This window comes from Chroicocephalus ridibundus, chromosome Z, assembly GCF_963924245.1.
Source record: "Chroicocephalus ridibundus chromosome Z, bChrRid1.1, whole genome shotgun sequence".
In the NCBI taxonomy this organism is placed as follows: domain Eukaryota; kingdom Metazoa; phylum Chordata; class Aves; order Charadriiformes; family Laridae; genus Chroicocephalus; species Chroicocephalus ridibundus.
In genome coordinates, this window is record NC_086316.1 from 76141291 (window position 1) to 76158090 (window position 16800).

General features: G+C 55.6%; 1 protein-coding gene across 4 annotated transcripts in view; it reads right to left on the minus strand.

The window, feature by feature from the left end:
- CNTFR (ciliary neurotrophic factor receptor) overlaps positions 1-16800 on the minus strand; it is a 213231-nt gene that overhangs the window by 87405 nt on the left and 109026 nt on the right. For all 4 annotated transcript variants that reach the window (XM_063320927.1, XM_063320925.1, XM_063320926.1 and 1 more), the window contains one exon: positions 3303-3384. In XM_063320927.1, coding sequence (XP_063176997.1) covers positions 3303-3384 — 82 coding nt within the window. The remainder of the gene's footprint in view (positions 1-3302; positions 3385-16800) is intronic.

Genomic DNA, 16800 nt, shown 5'->3' on the forward strand with positions numbered 1-16800 from the left:
CTGTTCTGTCAGCTCATCCCTGCAAGCCCCACCTCTGTTTTCCCCCTGCTTCCAACTTTACCCAGCGCACCGCCTTTTGCTTTGCTAAATTCAAGAGCCAGGGAGGTGGCTGTTCAAAGTGACCCTGCACTGGCTGCCCTGTCCGGGATGGGGAAGGTTGTTTGTTTGATGCAGCGGCAGTGTGCGGCAGCCATCCCACGCACGCTGAGCACGCCACAGCATGCCAAAGCCACCCAGCGTGAGGGGCTGAGCGGCGTGGGGTGATCGGTTTAGCAGAAATAGGATTAGCCGTGAGCGCATCCTGTGACTCCTGGCAGCACCGGCCGCTCCAGCAGCACCCACGGTCAAAGCCAGCTGCCCCAAAATAACATCAACACACGAGACAAAGACCCCACGGTGGAGGTGGGCTGGGAGCAACGCCCGTTCAATGGCTTGAGTTATTCTGGGGGTGAAGACACAACCAGGGATGTTTCTCCTGGGGAGCTGCATCCCCCACCCACAGACAGGCAGTCTGCCCCATCCTCATGCCCGCCAGTCGGGGTGACACAAGGGACCATGCTGTGGGAGAAGGTCTTGCTAGCACCCTCTTTCGATGCCCCTCTGCCCCATTACTTGCAGCAGGACACTCAAAAACCCCTGCCCGAGCCAGCACATTAGTGACACCCTTCGAGCATCCCCCTGAGTGATGGCTCCAGTCTCCCACCACGCAGTGCCCACCCCATGGGCAGCTGGAAGCGGTGGTGCTGCACAGGGTGGTGCAGGTATAACTTTAGCAACCTGCCATAAATGTGAAGCAAGGGAGCTCTGTGACCGCAGGGAGGGAGGGTACCCAAATCTGCTCACCCCTGAGCCCCTCCACCTCCCTCCCCAACATTGGGGAGCATCCTGGGCTCCTGCATCCCAGACAAATGCACCCTTTGCTCTGCCAGCTCCCAGGAGAAGCACCAAAGATGAGCAGCAGAGGAGTTAACGCATGAGCAGCCTCACCTCCTCTGAGTCCATTGCTGCTTTTATTAATTCACGTGGCACTTTGCAGGACACTCCAGTAATCACCAGGGTGCACGTGAGAGCCAGGAGCGGGTGGCCGGCCTCGCTGCGCCATGCTCGTGCTCACTTAACAGCTTGTCACATCCTCCTCACTCAAGTATTCAGTGCTAATGCATCTCTTAAAGTGCTTCATGAGCTATTAAAGTCGAGCGTGTCTCAAGTGCATGATAAATGGACTCTATGCCAGCGTCTTCCCCCCACTCCACCCGGTCCCTGCCACCAGTGGGATTAATCCATCCTCCCACCCCATTCCTGATGTGCTTTCCCAACCCGAGTGTCCGTCTGGCAGCGGATGAGCCCTGGGGCTGGCTCGTGAGGGGAGGCTGCAGTGCATCAGGGGGTGAGGTGTGGGGGGATGGAGCCCACCCCTCAGGTCTCCAATGCAGGGCAGATGCTCCCCGACTTCCCCCGCATGTGTGCCAGCTTTCCAAGCCCAGCACGGTGGGGCGAGCAGGAGATCTGTGGCTCCAAAGCTGTGCCCTGAGCATCACCTTGGTGTTTCAGAGAAATGCCCAGGAGGGACACAGGGTGCCTCTGGGGAACAGATTGAGGGCAGTCCTGGAACTGCCCTACTAGCTTTCCTCCCAGTCTTATACCAAATTTTCCCTCCTCTCTCCTCTTTTATATCCCCCAGCGCAGAGCAGCCTCTCTGGCCCCTGCAGATCACCCCATGCACCCCCTCCAGGTGCCTATTGAAGCACTCAGGTCTCAGCAGCTCCAGTTTTGTGCTGGTGCCCCAGACATCCCCCTCCCGGACGCAGCCAGGGAAGGAGGAGGGACACAGGGATGCTTGGCTATGCTGCCAAATCCCTGAATCCTGCCGGATCACGGAGCACAAGGTGACAGTCATTGCAGCTTGCCTGGCCAGGGGCCTTACCCGGGGCTGTGCTCTCTATGCCATCATGCTGCTGCCAGCAGCGAAATGTGTGGCCCTGGCCGGCGCTGCTGGGGAGCAGTGTTTGTCTCTCTGTCCAGACAACACATTTCAGGTGTGCGTAACCCTGAAGTACCTGGCGCTTCTGCGTTTTGCGCATCTCCCTGTGCGACAGATCTGGGCTGCTCTCCCCATAGCACAGAGGGAAGCAGCACGGTGCATCCAAAGGGTGCTCTGCCAGCCACGGCGCTGGGCCCGTCAAGGCTTCCCAGGTAGCGGTCCTGCAAGCACAGCAGGACCAAGCAGCATTGCTTCTCTGCAGAAAGCATCACACCCCCGCAAACAGCACAGGTCTCAGCACCCAAATGGCTTCGAGCTGGAGTGCCCTGGGACGGTTCTGGGAACGCTCCTGCAACACCGCCCAGCAAGCTCCCTCTCTGTCCAGAGAGTGGCTGTCCCCATGCGACGGGAACATGCTGCCAAAGCCCAGCTGCTTCATGTCCAAGCAAGCAAGGCTGTCAGCTTCCAGCAATGCAAACCCACCTAGCTGGATTTAAGGGAGCTCAGCAGGGTGCTCTGGCTGTCTCCCTCAGTCCCACAGAGTGCACAGATGCACAGATGTCCTTACTGGAGTTAAGCTGCAAAATTCTCCTCTGTAATCCACTGAAAGCAACAACAGCCAGGCTGACTGTTAGGGATTCATTGAGTTTTGGAGGTCCTCCATTTTGTCCCATTATTACAGGGCTGCCATAGATGACCCTACAGTGGGACCCAACCAGCCGTCCCATAACCTTCCTGCTCCTGCCTGGACAGGTGATCACTAGTGGCTCTAAAATTTCATCTCTCTAAGGGCATTGCTAAGGCAAGCGCCAAATCCTCTGCTAACCGGGAGAGGCAGAAGCTAGGGGTGGGCACAACGGGTGGTAGCAATGGGGACGAAGTCACCCCAAGGAGGTGAGGGCAGGATGAGGCATCCCTCAAGGTCATGGGGTAGGGTCTCAGGGCTTGGGGCTGTCAGGCTGCTGCTTCCTCCCAGTGGCTCATCCCCTCACGGGTGGATTGCACGAAGCAGCATGCAGAAAAGGGAGGGTAAAGGGCTGGGAAGCTGTTCCCTGGCCGCAGGGACACCCTAGGACACACAGGGGTGTGGTCAGGGTGAAGGGACCAGCAGGTGTTGTGGGGACGCAGGATGCCCAAATCCTGCAGAGGTGGGCAGGAGGGGACACATGCATCACACAGAGGAAAAAAGCTATAAACATCCAGAAACGTAGCAACAGGCAAGCCCGGAGAGGACATCCAGCTTGCCCCAGGAGAGATGCTGGAGGAGCGGCATTCACATTTTTCGGGACTCCCAAGGTGGGAGAGGTGCGAGGAGACTCACCCTGCTGGCTGTGTCTCTGGGCGTACACCACCACCACCGCGGCGAGCACCACGCAGCAGGCTGACGGGACAGGGTTAGCCATCTGTGGAAGCAAACACAGGCAGGAGCAGTCAGGGTTTGCCCCCAGGAGACCTTGCACACTCACGTGCCGAGAGCAGGCCCCTCATGGGCAGCCGAAGGGAGCAAGGAGATGTCCACGAAGAGACACTTCATCTCAGGTATGGAGATGTTTTGCTGGCGTGCATTTCATAGTTCAACGGCCTGTGGCACTTTCCAGGGGAGCTGCCAGCACAACCAGGTGCCCGGAAGCGACGATACGTCTTGCACAAATGCTGCATTTTCCTCGTCTCATTTTCAACCTTTCCCTTAAGAAAGTCAGACCCTGCTGCTGGGCTCTCCTTGGAAGCTGCGGCATCACCCTCTGAGCACACACCGCCTGCAAGTGGGCTGCAGAGGTTTTTTGAAGAGATGGGAGCACCCCCAGGCACTTCAGAGCAGCAGCCGGTACTTAGGATGTGCACAATGCAGATCCCAGCACGGGCAGCTGCTGCTGATGCTCCGGAGCAGACATGTGGGAGGAGCAACCGCAAGGATGCCCTGCGCAGCCCTTCCAGGCTTGGAGACACCTGAGCTCTGCTCCTCTTGCAGCTGGTGGAGGAGACCAGAGCCCTGAGGGAGCTGCTGGGGACAGCAATGGGGACGCTGGCCCACCCGCCAGGAGGTAAGTAGCACCATGCGTGAAAAGTAAATTACACCTTCAAAACCGTTTAAACCTCTCTAATCTCCAGCGCCGTATCGGTAACGCGTGGAGGATTGCCTTTTAATCTAGAACATGAGTATGGGCTCGTTAGCCAGATGGCATCCATTTAAACCTAAATAAAGGGGAGCTGTACTGGCCAGAGGAAAAAAAGCCCAGCAAAACACATTCCATTACCCAACACGGCCATTGCAGGAGCCCAGATGGCCTCGGGTTCGCAGCAGGACACGAGACTTTGCAGGGCTGGAGGGGAAAGCCACCATGGCTGGGAGGGATGTCACGAGCAGATTTTGGGGTGCAGCCTGGTCTCAAGTGCCTCTGAGGGGCAGGGATGCTGAAGGGGAGGGGGGGGCCCTGAAAATGGGGAGCTGGGAGACAGGCAGAGAAGAGATCCCCAGCCTCACTGCTGAATTTTCAGCGCTGGGTTTGGGCAGCGAGGGCTGGCAGCCAGAGCCGGCTGTGGTGGCAGAGCACAGACGTGCCAGCCCAGCCCCAGCCCTCCTGGGTCACCTTGAGGAAATCCCTCCCACCGCCTCCCCTGTGCCTCAGTTTCCCCCGCCTGTAAAACAGAGATAATGAAGATGACCTTCCTTGGAAAGCTCTGGGCAAGGAGCGCTAAGTGCTAATTACAACATCGTTATCGTTCACTCTGCTGTTTCTCTCCTTTTCCCCATGCCTGCTCTCCGCTCTGCCTCCTCCGTGTGTCCCCCCCATGCTCGCAGTGTGGCTCCCCTGCTGCCACCCCGCCTGTGCATGAGCTGCCATCGCAAGAGGCAGCTTGGGGAGAGGGTGATGGCTGGGACCCACGGCAGGTGGCAATGCCACATCCTGGGGCAGCGCTGGCACAAGGGGCACTGAAGAGATTGGGAGCTGCCTGCAAACCAGCAGCCAACCCTCCCTGTCCCTCCTAAATTCACTTCCCACTCAATATTCCCTCACCACAGCCCCGGAAGTTGGTGGGTGGCACCAGGAATTGAAGCAAGCAAGGAATTGCACCAGGGCTGGAGCCCCCATTGCACTGCAGTCCAGGTACCCCCAGGTAGTGCAGCCATCCCATCTCTGGGGACAGTGGCAATGGTGGGAAGCAGGACAGGAGCCCCTATGGCCCCCCCGGCAATCAGCCTGCTCTTAAAGAGTGGGATCTGCTCACCATAGCCTTTGGTTTGGCTCACGCCGGTGCAAATATCATCGCCAACCATCGCGGTCTACAACTCAGTCCTGCCAGGGATCAAAGCCACCCACCCTCCCCTGCTGCTCCTCCTCTTATCGGTTGTCAAAATAATTGCTGCTGCTCCTGCCCGCATGCCTGCCAGCCTCACCCAAGGCCGGACCAGCATGGAGACAGGCACCACAGTTAGGTGGCAAGGGACGGTTCCTGTCCCGAAGCACCGACAGCCTCGAGGGTGATGTTGCTTGGCTACAGGTGGAAAAAGAGAGAGGTAGGAGAGACCCGGCCAAGGTCCCTGGGGACTCTGTGGCACGGCCAGGACACAGGCAGAGGCTCCGCATGCTGGCACAGAGACCTCACCGCTCGGCTGCTTTCGCCCTGCAAAACCTCATTTCTTCTCGGAGATGAGCCCTGACGCCAGGCAGGAGCCGGAGCTATTTTAGTGCGAAAAATCTAGCCAGAAAACCAACTTTTTCTCACTTGAATCTCAATTTCCCATGCAGTATTTGCTTTGTTTGCCTGTTTTGCCCAAAGCCATGTTGATTATTTTTTTTTCCAAGCACATAACAAAACCACCGCAATTTCTGCAGATGCTTCTAATGCAAATTTCCATTTGCTGTATTTGCTCATTTAACAGTTTGTCTAGCAAAAGCCAGTGCCCTGGCATGCGAGCTCACGGGCCAGCGAGCAGCAGCTCACCGGGCGTGTGGCTCCCCGGGCTGTGTCCTCGCTCCAGCAGGGACCAGTCGAAAGGTGACGGTGGGGAACCGCATTTATTACACTGCAAACCCAGCAGTGGGAAACTCAATCTTCCGCGGAAAAAGAGGTTGGAGAATATTTGCTTTTGCCCCTGTAGTGAATCATTTCTTGGCGGCGGAGAGGAAAGAGGAGCCTGGGCAGGAGCAGGGGGAGGCAAGGGCGCTCACGAGACGTGGTGGCCTGGCAGCTCTGGAGCCGAAGCCACCTCCATCAGCCTTCCTTGATGTCCCCAGTTTCTTGTTTTGGGAGAGTGACCGGTCCATCCTTCCCTGCCTTGTCCTCTGCACCACGGGCAATCAGGACATCAGTCACTGTCACTGACTCAGAAGACAACTCAATGTAGGAACAAGGTCCTTCCTAGCAGCTCTTGGTCTAAACCAAATGCATTCCCCGTCCTGCTTTCCCTGAGCTGGATCAAGCTTCATTTAAGCAGGATGTGGCGAGACCTTCGTGAAGAGAAGCCCATAGGCTGTCCCTGCAAGCAGGACTGAAGGAGCACAGCAATCTGACATTAACTACCATGGCATGATGGGGTAAGGACAGTCCCGAGGTAGGTAGTAAGAGCAAAGAGGATCGTGTATCCACGCAAAAGGTAGGGTGCCACAATCTGCTGATGGAATGGATCCAAAGGAATGGATCCTTTCCAGCCCTCCCTAAAAGGATACCCAAAGCCATAGGGATGCTCACTGGTAATGGGGTATCAACTGGCAACAGCCAGCTGGAAACTGCTTGGCCACCCTGAGAGCACCTTCCAGAGTCAGGACAGTCTCTGTTGCACACTGGGACAAACCTGCGTCCTTCTGATGTTCCTGCAATTCCGTGTGTGCCACCATGACCTGCCCCAGGTGCCCAGCAGCTCCAGGACAGGGCTGTCCCTGGCTGGTGAGGGACACAGGCTGCAGCCCAGCTTCCTCCCATCACAGCCCCCTCCCAGCCACAATAAATAAGACCCTGACCTGGAAGCAGGTATCTCCATAACAAAAAAAGTGGTAGTTTCAAAACCTAGCATTTCTGCGATGAAGTCTTCTGTCAGGCAATTCCCTATTGGGTGCTGTTACGGGGCCTGGCTCTGAACTGGTGATCCAGGGGAGAAAAAAGCTCCGTTAAGCTGATTCCTCCCCACAATCATAGAATCATAGAATCATAGAATTGTTAGGGTTGGAAAGGGCCTTAAAGATCATCTAGTTCCAATCCCCCTGTGATGGGCAGTGACACCTCCCACTAGATCAGGTTGCTCAGAGCCCCATCCAGCCCGGCCTTAAAAACTTCCAGGGATGGGGCTTCCACCACCTCTCTGGGCAACCTGTTCCAGTGTCTCGCCACCCTCATGGTGAAGAACTTCTTCCTAACGTCCAGTCTGAATCATCCCATCTCTAGTTTTAATCCATTCCCTCTAGTCCTGCCATTACCTGACATCCTAAAAAGTCCCTCACCAGCTTTCTTGTAGGCCCCCTTAAGATACTGGTAGGCCACTATAAGGTCTCCTCGGAGCCCTCTTTTCTCCAGACTGAACAACCCCAACTCTCTCAGTTTGTCTTTACAGGAGAGGTGCTCCAGCCCTCTGATCATCCTCATGGCCCTTCTCTGGACACATTCCAGCACGTCCATATCTCTCTTGTAGTAGGGGCTCCAGAACTGGACGCAGTACTCCAGGTGGGGTCTCATGAGAGTGTAGAGGGGGAGAATCACCTCCCTCGACCTGTTGGCCACACTTCTCCTGATGCAGCCCAGGATACAATTGGCTTTCTGGGCTGCAGGTGCACACTGACAGCTCATGTTGAGCCTCTCGTCTACCAGCACCCCCAAGTCCTTTTCTTCAGGGCTGCTCTCAAGCCGGTCACTGCCCAGCCTGTATCGGTGCTTGGGATTGCCCCGACACGATCCCCCTATAGCCTTGCCCAAAGCCTTCCAAAGGAGCTCTGCAGTGCCTGCACTGCAGGCACCCACAGGAGACACATTATGGTACAACCTCCACTGCAGACACCAGCTGTAGACGCCATGGTACGCCTGTACGGCAGACACTGACTGTAGATGCTACGATACATGTGTACTGCAGATACTGACTGCTGACCTTACAGTACACCCGCACTGCAGACACTGGCTGTAGATGGTTCCACATGCCTGTACCGCAGACACTGCAGCACACCTCTGCTGCAGGGGAGCTCAGGAGCTGTTTGTCCCCAAGGTGTGATGCTACGCCTGTAGAGCAGACATCGACTGAAGCCATTACAGCCCACCTGCACCAGAGACAGTCGCAGCAGACACCTCCTGGGCTCCAGCCTCACAGAAAGCCTGTTCAGCCTCGAGAAGAGAAGGCTCCAGGGAGACCTTAGAGCAGCCTTCCAGTACCTAAAGGGTGCTTACAGGAAAGATGGGGAGAGACTCTTTATCAGGGATTGTAATGATAAGATGAGGGGTAATGGTTTCAAACTGAAAGAGGGTGGATTTACATTAGATATCAGGAAGAAATTCTTTACTGTGGGGCTGGTGAGGCGCTGGAACAGGTTGCCCAGGGAAGCTGTGGATGCCCCATCCCTGGAGGTGTTCAAGGCCAGGCTGGATGGGGCTTTGAGCAGCCTGGCCTAGTGTGAGATGTCCCTGCCCATGGCAGGGGGGTTGGAACTAGATGAGCTTTAATGTCCCTTCCAACCCGAACCATTCTGTGATTCTATGAAGGACCCTTACCAAAGCCACCCTGTGTTGCTCAGCCCAGCCCTTTGCTAGCAGAGATCCTGCCACAGCTTTCCCCAGCCCCGGGACTCTGGGGTGCCATCCCTCCTGGAGGGCAGCGCCTGCTGCTGGGACAAGCAGTGAAGCACCGCAGTGGGCAGGACAGCCCCCAGTCCCAGTCCCAGAGGGATTGCACCCCTGTAGGCAGGGGGCAGCAGCCCTGGGAGCAACACTTGGGCGCCCAAGAGCACTAAGTACCATCTCCTTCCTTCAGACCTCCCCTGGCAGCAAGGAAAGGAAAAAATAGTTGTTGCTTAATACTGTGCACTTGCCAACAGCCCTAAAACCTCCTGGTCTCACAATGCGCCGCTCACACTAAACTCCACTTTGCTGCTTAAGAGGAGGAGAGGAGGAGAGAAAAGAGGGGTTTTATCATCTCCTTAATATGTGCTATCAGAAAGCCCTACCTGCAGGGCCAGAGCCCCTGTTGCTTGAAAAACCTTCTTAAATCTAATTTAAACCCCCACTGTCAACAGGGCGATTAGCACTGCCCCCCTGGACTACAATCGCCACAGGGATGACTGAGGCCAGCTGAAATTAATTCGCTCACGGCTCTTGCAGACTGCAACTTTCCTCCCTCCTCCCTTTCCATTAACAAAGCGGAGATGCCAAGTAAGCGTGGATGCCCTGGGGGAAGGAGGCTCCCGTGGCAGATCCCCTCCATCACCGTGCCTCTGCTGGCCCAGGGAGTGCTGCAGGACCCCTGGGCAGCTGAGCAGACTCTCCTGCCCTCATGGTCAAGGAGAGATGGAAGGAAGGTGGAGGGATGGCTCTCAAAAAATCTCCCAGCTGCTTTGGTTGAAGAAGTGTCCCTGAAGGCAGCTGTAGGCTTGCAGGGCTCTTGGCTCCAACACATGCATGCTGAAGCGTGGAGCTGCTCCATCATCCCTGGATGCCGCTGGTAGGATGTCTCGGTGAGAAAGGCATTGACCAAAGCTGCTCCCTGTACCCATGGGGATGAAGAAAGAGGTTCTCCTGGAGGAAGCATCAGCCCAGTTATAACTAGAGCTGCTTTCCAGGGGGTACTGCACAGCCCATGGGCTCCAGGGGCAGCTGGGATGGTCTGAGGAGGAACAAGCAACCCATGAAACGTCTCAGGCTGTTTGGGAGCCTGCTCTCTCCCAGGACAGGTAATTTCTTGCTTATGTAGATCATGGCGACATGCTCCCGCTGGGGCAGGAGGCTGTGGAAAGGCCAGTGGGCCCCAAGACTCCCCAGGAGCAAGGTCCTCACCCTGCAGCTGCAAGGGCTGGGGGATCTCTGCTCCAGGAGCAAGGTGGGTTCCTTTTCTCTCAAACCACACCTTGCAGCTCCTCCAAATTGACCAAGCGAGCCCAAATGCATCAGGACACTGCAACCCGCATCCTGATCCCAGTACAAGGGACATGTACGGTGGTGCTACAGTCTGCCTGCTCCGTGCCCCGAGGACAGGCAGGGGAATCATCCTTGCGGCATGGAGGTAGAGAGCATCCTACCTCCATGAGCAATGTCAGGAGAGCATCGTGCAGGTACACCACTGAGAACCTCTCCACTGACCCTGCCTACCAACAGCGCTTGGTGCCATGGCCATCGCAGGGCAATGCTGCCGGGCTGGCAGGTACCTGCCACTACCCATCCCCTCTTCCTCCATGGAGCCTTGAAGGGGGACGTTTCCCACAGCCCCTACCTGTCCTCGCAACTACCATCACGTTATCCAGCCTTTCTGCAAGCGGAGGGCAGCAGTCCAAGCCCAGCCATCTGCTCCAGCGGTGATAAAAGCCAAGGCAAAGCACAGCATACTAATAAGCATCACACGTCTCTGAAATTGGTGCCGGCAGAAAGGACTGCAGGGCAGGAGGGGGCCTGAATCCCCAAGGCGGAGGTTGCGGACAAACATTGCCCCAGGCCTATTCCTCAGAGACATCAGCGCCACTCGGGAAGGAAGGTCAACCGAGCCGCCATACCCAAACCCTGCTCATCCACACCCCAAATCCACATCTGGAGAGCCTCCGAGATGGAGGAAAGCTTGGACCAATGAAGGGAAATGTCATTTCCCCCCTCTTTTTACTCAACTTTTGTCCGCACTGAGCCTTTCCTGGCTTTCTGCAGAGAGAGACTGCAGGAATCAATTGCTTGTTTGCTTCTATTAATGACATGTCAAAGACGACGATTTTTTCTGGAGCCTCCATTCAAGCGGGGATTTGGGATGAGTTTTTCCATAGATGCTTTCCACAATGTCATGGAGCTGGTGGCACCATCCCAGGGAGAGACAGAGGAGATCAGGCAGAGAAGGGAGGGAGATGGGAGATGGGAGATGCTCATGATCCAGGTGTTTCCCAGTGCTCCTCCCTGGAAGACGGAGAAATCACCCAAGATGGGCACATTTTGGGGTAGGTCCTCCTCACTCCACCTCTCCAGGCTGTGATTACAGTGGGAAGGAGCTCTTGGTGTCACACTGAATTTTCACACTTCAATTCCCAGTCTTCACTCATGAAAACATAATATTAATGATGGGGAAAAAAACCCCAGACGAAACACACAAGCAAATCCAAACTCCCATACACCAAGAAAATACCCCCAAACATTTTAGGAAGGTCCTGCTGCCTCATGCCAGGTTCAGTTTGTGATTTCCAGGCAAATGCTTGCAACTTTTCTAACTTTTGACCGTGGGGCTGCATTGCCCTACAAACCCTTCAGGATTTTGCTCACAACCCTGCTTTTTGCCTTGAGGAGAGTCTGTGGCCAGGCCGCTTTATGAACTCCCCACATTCCCTTTAAGATGCAAACCTCCAGGGCAGAGAAAAGTGTTCTAAGCGTTAAATTCCAGACCGTGTCATAGTCACATGCCATCCTGAGCAAAACAAAGAGGAAAGGGAAGACAGACAGAGCTTGTTGTCCAGAATTCCCCCATCATTTGGATGCCCCTGGCACAGTGGACATGGCACAGGGCAGCAAGGTGTTTCCAAGCCTTCCCAAGCCTCAAGAGCCTGGTTGCTGCTAGTGGGGATTCTGGGGGAGGTCTGGCCACAGGAGCTTTAACAACAACCTTAAAGGCACCTGGGGACACAGGGACAAAGCAGTCGTTGCAGGGTCTCAGGGACATGAGCAGGACTGGAGTGAGGAGCGCAGGAAGAGACCTTGGCAGCCCATCTTGTCCAGGAAGGGAATAAGATGCTGGTTTAGCAGCTGGGAGCATAAGGGAGGGATCATCCAGTTGTACAGAACTTGCTGGGCATTTTAATTTTGTCTTTTTTATTTGTTTGGGCTTTTTTTCTTGAAGCACTTAGCACGGAGGAAGCCACTCTGACGCCGCCTCCCCAGAGATGCCTCAGGATGATTTGTTTTGCTTTGCTTCATCTCTTCCCCATGCCTGCAGTACGAGCTGGCAGGAGGATGGGGGCAGGGGACAGGCAGCCCCCAGGGCCCAGGGAGGACAATGGGTGCTGCTGGAGACAGGCAGGGGCTCAGGATGCTGTGGACCATGTGCTCCTCACTGGTCTCTACTTGTTCTCCTCCCCTGTCCAGGATGGGAGATGCTGGGTTCTCTGCTCTACAACCCATCCACCCACCCCAGGAACTTTCTCCATCCCTTGGGATATGGTTCTCCTTCCCAGCACAATAGGGGACAGCATGGGGAGAGCATCAGGACGGTCCAACGACCGCAGCTCTGGCCAGGCTATGAGCCTACCCCAGCCCTCCCCACTCACCTGCTGCCCCATGAGGTGCAAGGGTTCCCCTGGGTCCTCACCAGATGGGGTGCCCTGGAGGAGGAGTGCCATGAGGGTGGGCAAGTGGGTCAAAAAAGCACTCCGCTACCGGCTTTCTTGCTCACCAAGCTGCTGTGCACATGTCTGCTCACGAAATGCATACAGCTGCACTGCAGCCACCCCCAGTCCTGCCTGGTGGCACCCTTTGTTAGCCCCCCAGCCACTCCACACCTCAACCCACTCTGCCTTGGTGGCCCCGGGTTTCCCCCAGGCGGGATTTTGCAGTCAGCAAATGTCCGGAGTGGACATTGCCACGATGACCACCATGCATGTCTCCAGCCCCAGACATCCGCAGAACACTTGGGACACCAATTTGCAAGCAATGCAATGGGGCAGCATGCCGGACAGTGGTCCCTGCAACACCTTCACACCACCAACTAGCCTGGGGTCACCAGCGCACAAGCTGCTGTGGGGACAACCAGGCCACTCCAGGCAGCCAGGACAGATGTGGTGGTGGGGTCATTTGTCCTGCACCTGCATATGGGCTGTCCCTTGCCTCCCTCCCCACTGCAAGGATGCTGCCCAAAACCAGGGCAGGGAAAAGCACGGGCTGGAGAGAAACGCTGCCCACCCTGCAGCCAGGTGGTACTCGTTGCTTCTTCCAGTTCCATCCAGTTTCTCCACCAAGCTCATCCCACGCCATCTCGTAGGCTCCAATGCACCCCATGGAGCCTGATGGAGACTGTCCCCAAATGCCACAGTGGCACCCGGTTTTTGGAGCGGGCAACCAAGCTGGCTCCAAGATGGTGAGCTGGGGGAAACTGAGGCACAGGACTGCGATGTGATGCCCCAAGGCCAAGTGAAGAGAGTGGCAGAGCAGGGAGGGACTGATCCTGCCCGTCATCAGGAACAGCCTGAGCCAGGGCCAGTGGTGCTGGAGGGGGCTTTCTGCTGCCAGCAGCCCCTTCGGTAGACAGAGCTGGAGGTGGGACTGGGGCAATGTGCCTGCCCTGCCCCCCCCACCCACCCCCCGCTTACAAACACCCTCTTGGGAAAGCCGGGAGGAGGAATCAACCCCTTTTCTCTCCAAGCCCCCACATGGCCCCACTCACACCTCAAGTCTTGCCATCACCACCACCTCAGTTTGCAGCAGGACCTCACTGACCCCAGCCCCACCCCCGCTTCCATCCCCCCACAGCCCGGCATCGCCTGGACGGGACTGGGGGAAAAGCAGCCGCGAGAGGCCAAAGCGCTGGGTCTGTCCCCCACCAGCATCACTGAAATGGGCTGGGGGCACCCACAAAGCCCCCAGACTGGTGCTGCTCACCTGGTCTCCAACTGCTGCCTCTTTGGGGACACTCTCACCACGGTAGCCAGCCCAGAGCTGTCGGAGCACGTGGGGCGAGCTCAATGGGCCTCCGAAGGCACCTCTGAAGCCCCCTGGGGACCCTCACCTTCCCCGGGGTCCTGCCCCAGCCCCGCAGGCTGAGAGCCGGCAGAGGATGAGGAGGGAGGAACGGAGTTGGCCCGAGGCAGCTGTGCTGAAATAAAAGGCAAGAAAGTCTCTCGCCCAAAACTACAGGAAAATTTAATTATCAAGGACAAAACACCATCTGTTTGTGCGGACTGTGACCTCCCGCTGCCCCCTGGCTTTAAGAGCTCTTAAATTAGCATGTTTGTTAGGGGGTATTAGCTGCCTGACAGGAGGGGAGCAGCTCCTGCGGGGGGATGGAGGGGCTGTACACCGGAACACGTGCCGAGGTACCGCGGCGGGATCAGCGGCCGTCGGGGCAGCAAAACACCCCTTTGCAAAGGAGGATGCCCTCCGAGCACGGCTCTTGGCTAGCGGCGATGAGCTCTGGCAAGCCCAGCACCGCTGCGTGCTGCCACTGGCAGGTGAGCTGCGGCGTTGAGTCCGTATTTGGGTCTCAGCCTCTTTCCAAAAAAAAAAAAAAAAAAAAAAAAGCCAAGAAGATGTATGCTCGGAGGAAGATTTTGCTATGCAAAGCCAACAGAATTAAATGAATACTCCATATAGGAGAAATTGGGTTAAAATCCAATTTGTTTCCAGCCCTGCAAGGCAGGGAAGATGCATACATTGGTACCACGCCTGGGAACAGATTAGGTCCCCATATGATGTCAGACTGTACAGATTCTCTTTCTTTCTTTTTCTTTCTTTCTTTCTTTCTTTCTTTCTTTCTTTCTTTCTTTCTTTCTTTCTTTCTTTCTTTCTTTCTTTCTTTCTTTCTTTCTTTCTTTCTTTCTTTCTTTCTTTCTTTCTTTCTTTCTTTCTTTCTTTCTTTCTTTCTCTCTCTCTCTTTCTCTCTCTCTTTCTCTCTCTCTCTCTTTCTCTCTCTCTTTCTTTCTCTTTCTTTCTCTCTCTCTTTCTTTCTCTCTCTTTCTCTCTCTCTCTTTCTCTCTCCCTTTCTTTCTCTCTCTTTCTTTCTTTCTCTCTCTTTCTCTCTCTTTCTTTCTTTCTCTCTCTCTCTCTTTCGCTCTTTCTTTCTCTCTTTCTCTCCTTCTCTCTTCCTTTCTTCCTTTCTTCCTTTCTTCCTTTCTCTCTTTCTCATGGTTTGTGGGGTACAGCACTCAAGGTGGGCATACCATCCCCTCCCCACCTACCAATGCTGGATGCAGCAAGCAGAAAATGGTCTGCAGCCAATCTGGCTATTTAGGAGAAAAACAACTCAGCTGGGAGAATTCCCACTTTGCAAGATCCTAGAAGCTTTTTTCTCTACCGCTTGAACTTTGCGCTGTGAGCTTTGCCCCACTCTGAAGCCCTGCAACCTCCACAGAGGAGGCTGGAGACGAGCTGACAGCATTGCTCCTCCAAGGCACTTTTTCCATCAAATCCAAGCACTAAACATGAACGCAAGTGGCCTCCGTGACTTGCCATGAAGACTTGCATCCAAGGAGCACAGATCCAGGCCTAAATTCACCCTGGGGCAATTCTAGGGGCTGTGGCTCCAGAGGTGGCCATGCTGCCAGACCCCAGGAGTCCTCCTGCCTGGTTCCATGCTCTCCATCACCACTGGTGCACATCACCCTGCTGCCCATCACCCTGCCCTGCCGGCCAGCCTCTTGCTGGGCTCTCCGGGCTCTCCATTCCTTCCAGTTGACAGAACCAGCACCTATCTCCTACTCCCTTACCCCCAACAGGTCAGCTCCCCTCCAACTCTGCCCCACGTTCATATGCCTTAAAACCAGCAAGGGGTTTTGTCCCTGAGCTAAAGACGAGAGCCAGCGTCAGGTCTCATCCTGTGTATCTGCCCCGCCTCCGTCTCCTCTCCCTCCAGTGATAATCATGTCTCTTCCACCCCCAAAACCACACCAAGTCTTTTTTTCTTCTCACCTTTGCAGGCAAAACAGACGGTATATGAAGGGCAGCCCTCGCAATGCCAGAATTGGTTGCTCCTTGCCCACCTGCACCCCAGTGGTGCACCACCTCCATCCTGGGAGGCTGATGCTTCTCAAAGCATCTGCCCGGAGCCTGCGCTCATCCCTCCCCTGTCTCCAGGGCCAGGCAGAAGGGACCAGGCTGCCACCCCCTGCCTGGATAGCTGCCTTCCACCATGCATGGCCCAGCAGATGCGGACCACGTGTGCGCCTCATCTCTGGACCCTTCCTGCAAGCTCCAGCATCGAAGGAGGGAAAAAAAAACAGCAGCCGAGAGCAGCCGTGGAGTCCCCAGCGGCCTTCAGCCCCCTCCCAAACTCTGGCTCAACTCCATCCACTGGGGCAAGACTCAGTGTAGGGGAGGGCTTGTTTTTTAATTAGAAAATATTCATCAGCGTTTAAAAATAAAATAAAAAAAGTGTCAACCAGCTGGGTCTGCGAGAGCTGGGGCGTTTTTGGCTCCTGACCGAGCACTTTGATAGAAAGGCTCTTTGGAAAACGCCGTAGAAAATATTTAATTTCTCCCAAGGCCTGCATATGGGGCTCATCACTTGCGCATATTGCACAGGAATATTCATGTGCGCTGGCCTCCTGCTACAGGATGATGAGGGTTCGCCGGTGCAGCATGCGAGAGAGGCTCCTTCCCTTCCCCTCTTTCTTTTTTTTTTTTTTTTTTTTTTCTTTTGGAAGAGGAAAGGGCTGTATTTCCCTTTCAATCCCCAAATATTCCTCAACGGCAGAACAAAGAAAAAGCTGAGCCAGAGTCAAGTCTACTTGTACTCATCAGCTCGCTGTGCTCACCCCAGGGTAAAGCCACGGATGAGCAGCAAACGTGGGGAAACACATTTCTGCCCCCAGTTTTGCTCCTTTCAGGTTGCCTGAGCCCACTGCGGTGCTGCCTGAATGGAGAGGGGGAGCCCAGCTCCCACCTCCCTGGCACAGCAGGAGGTTTCAGGTCAAACCCCAGCTCTCCACTCTGGGGATGTGGAGGTGGCTCATCCT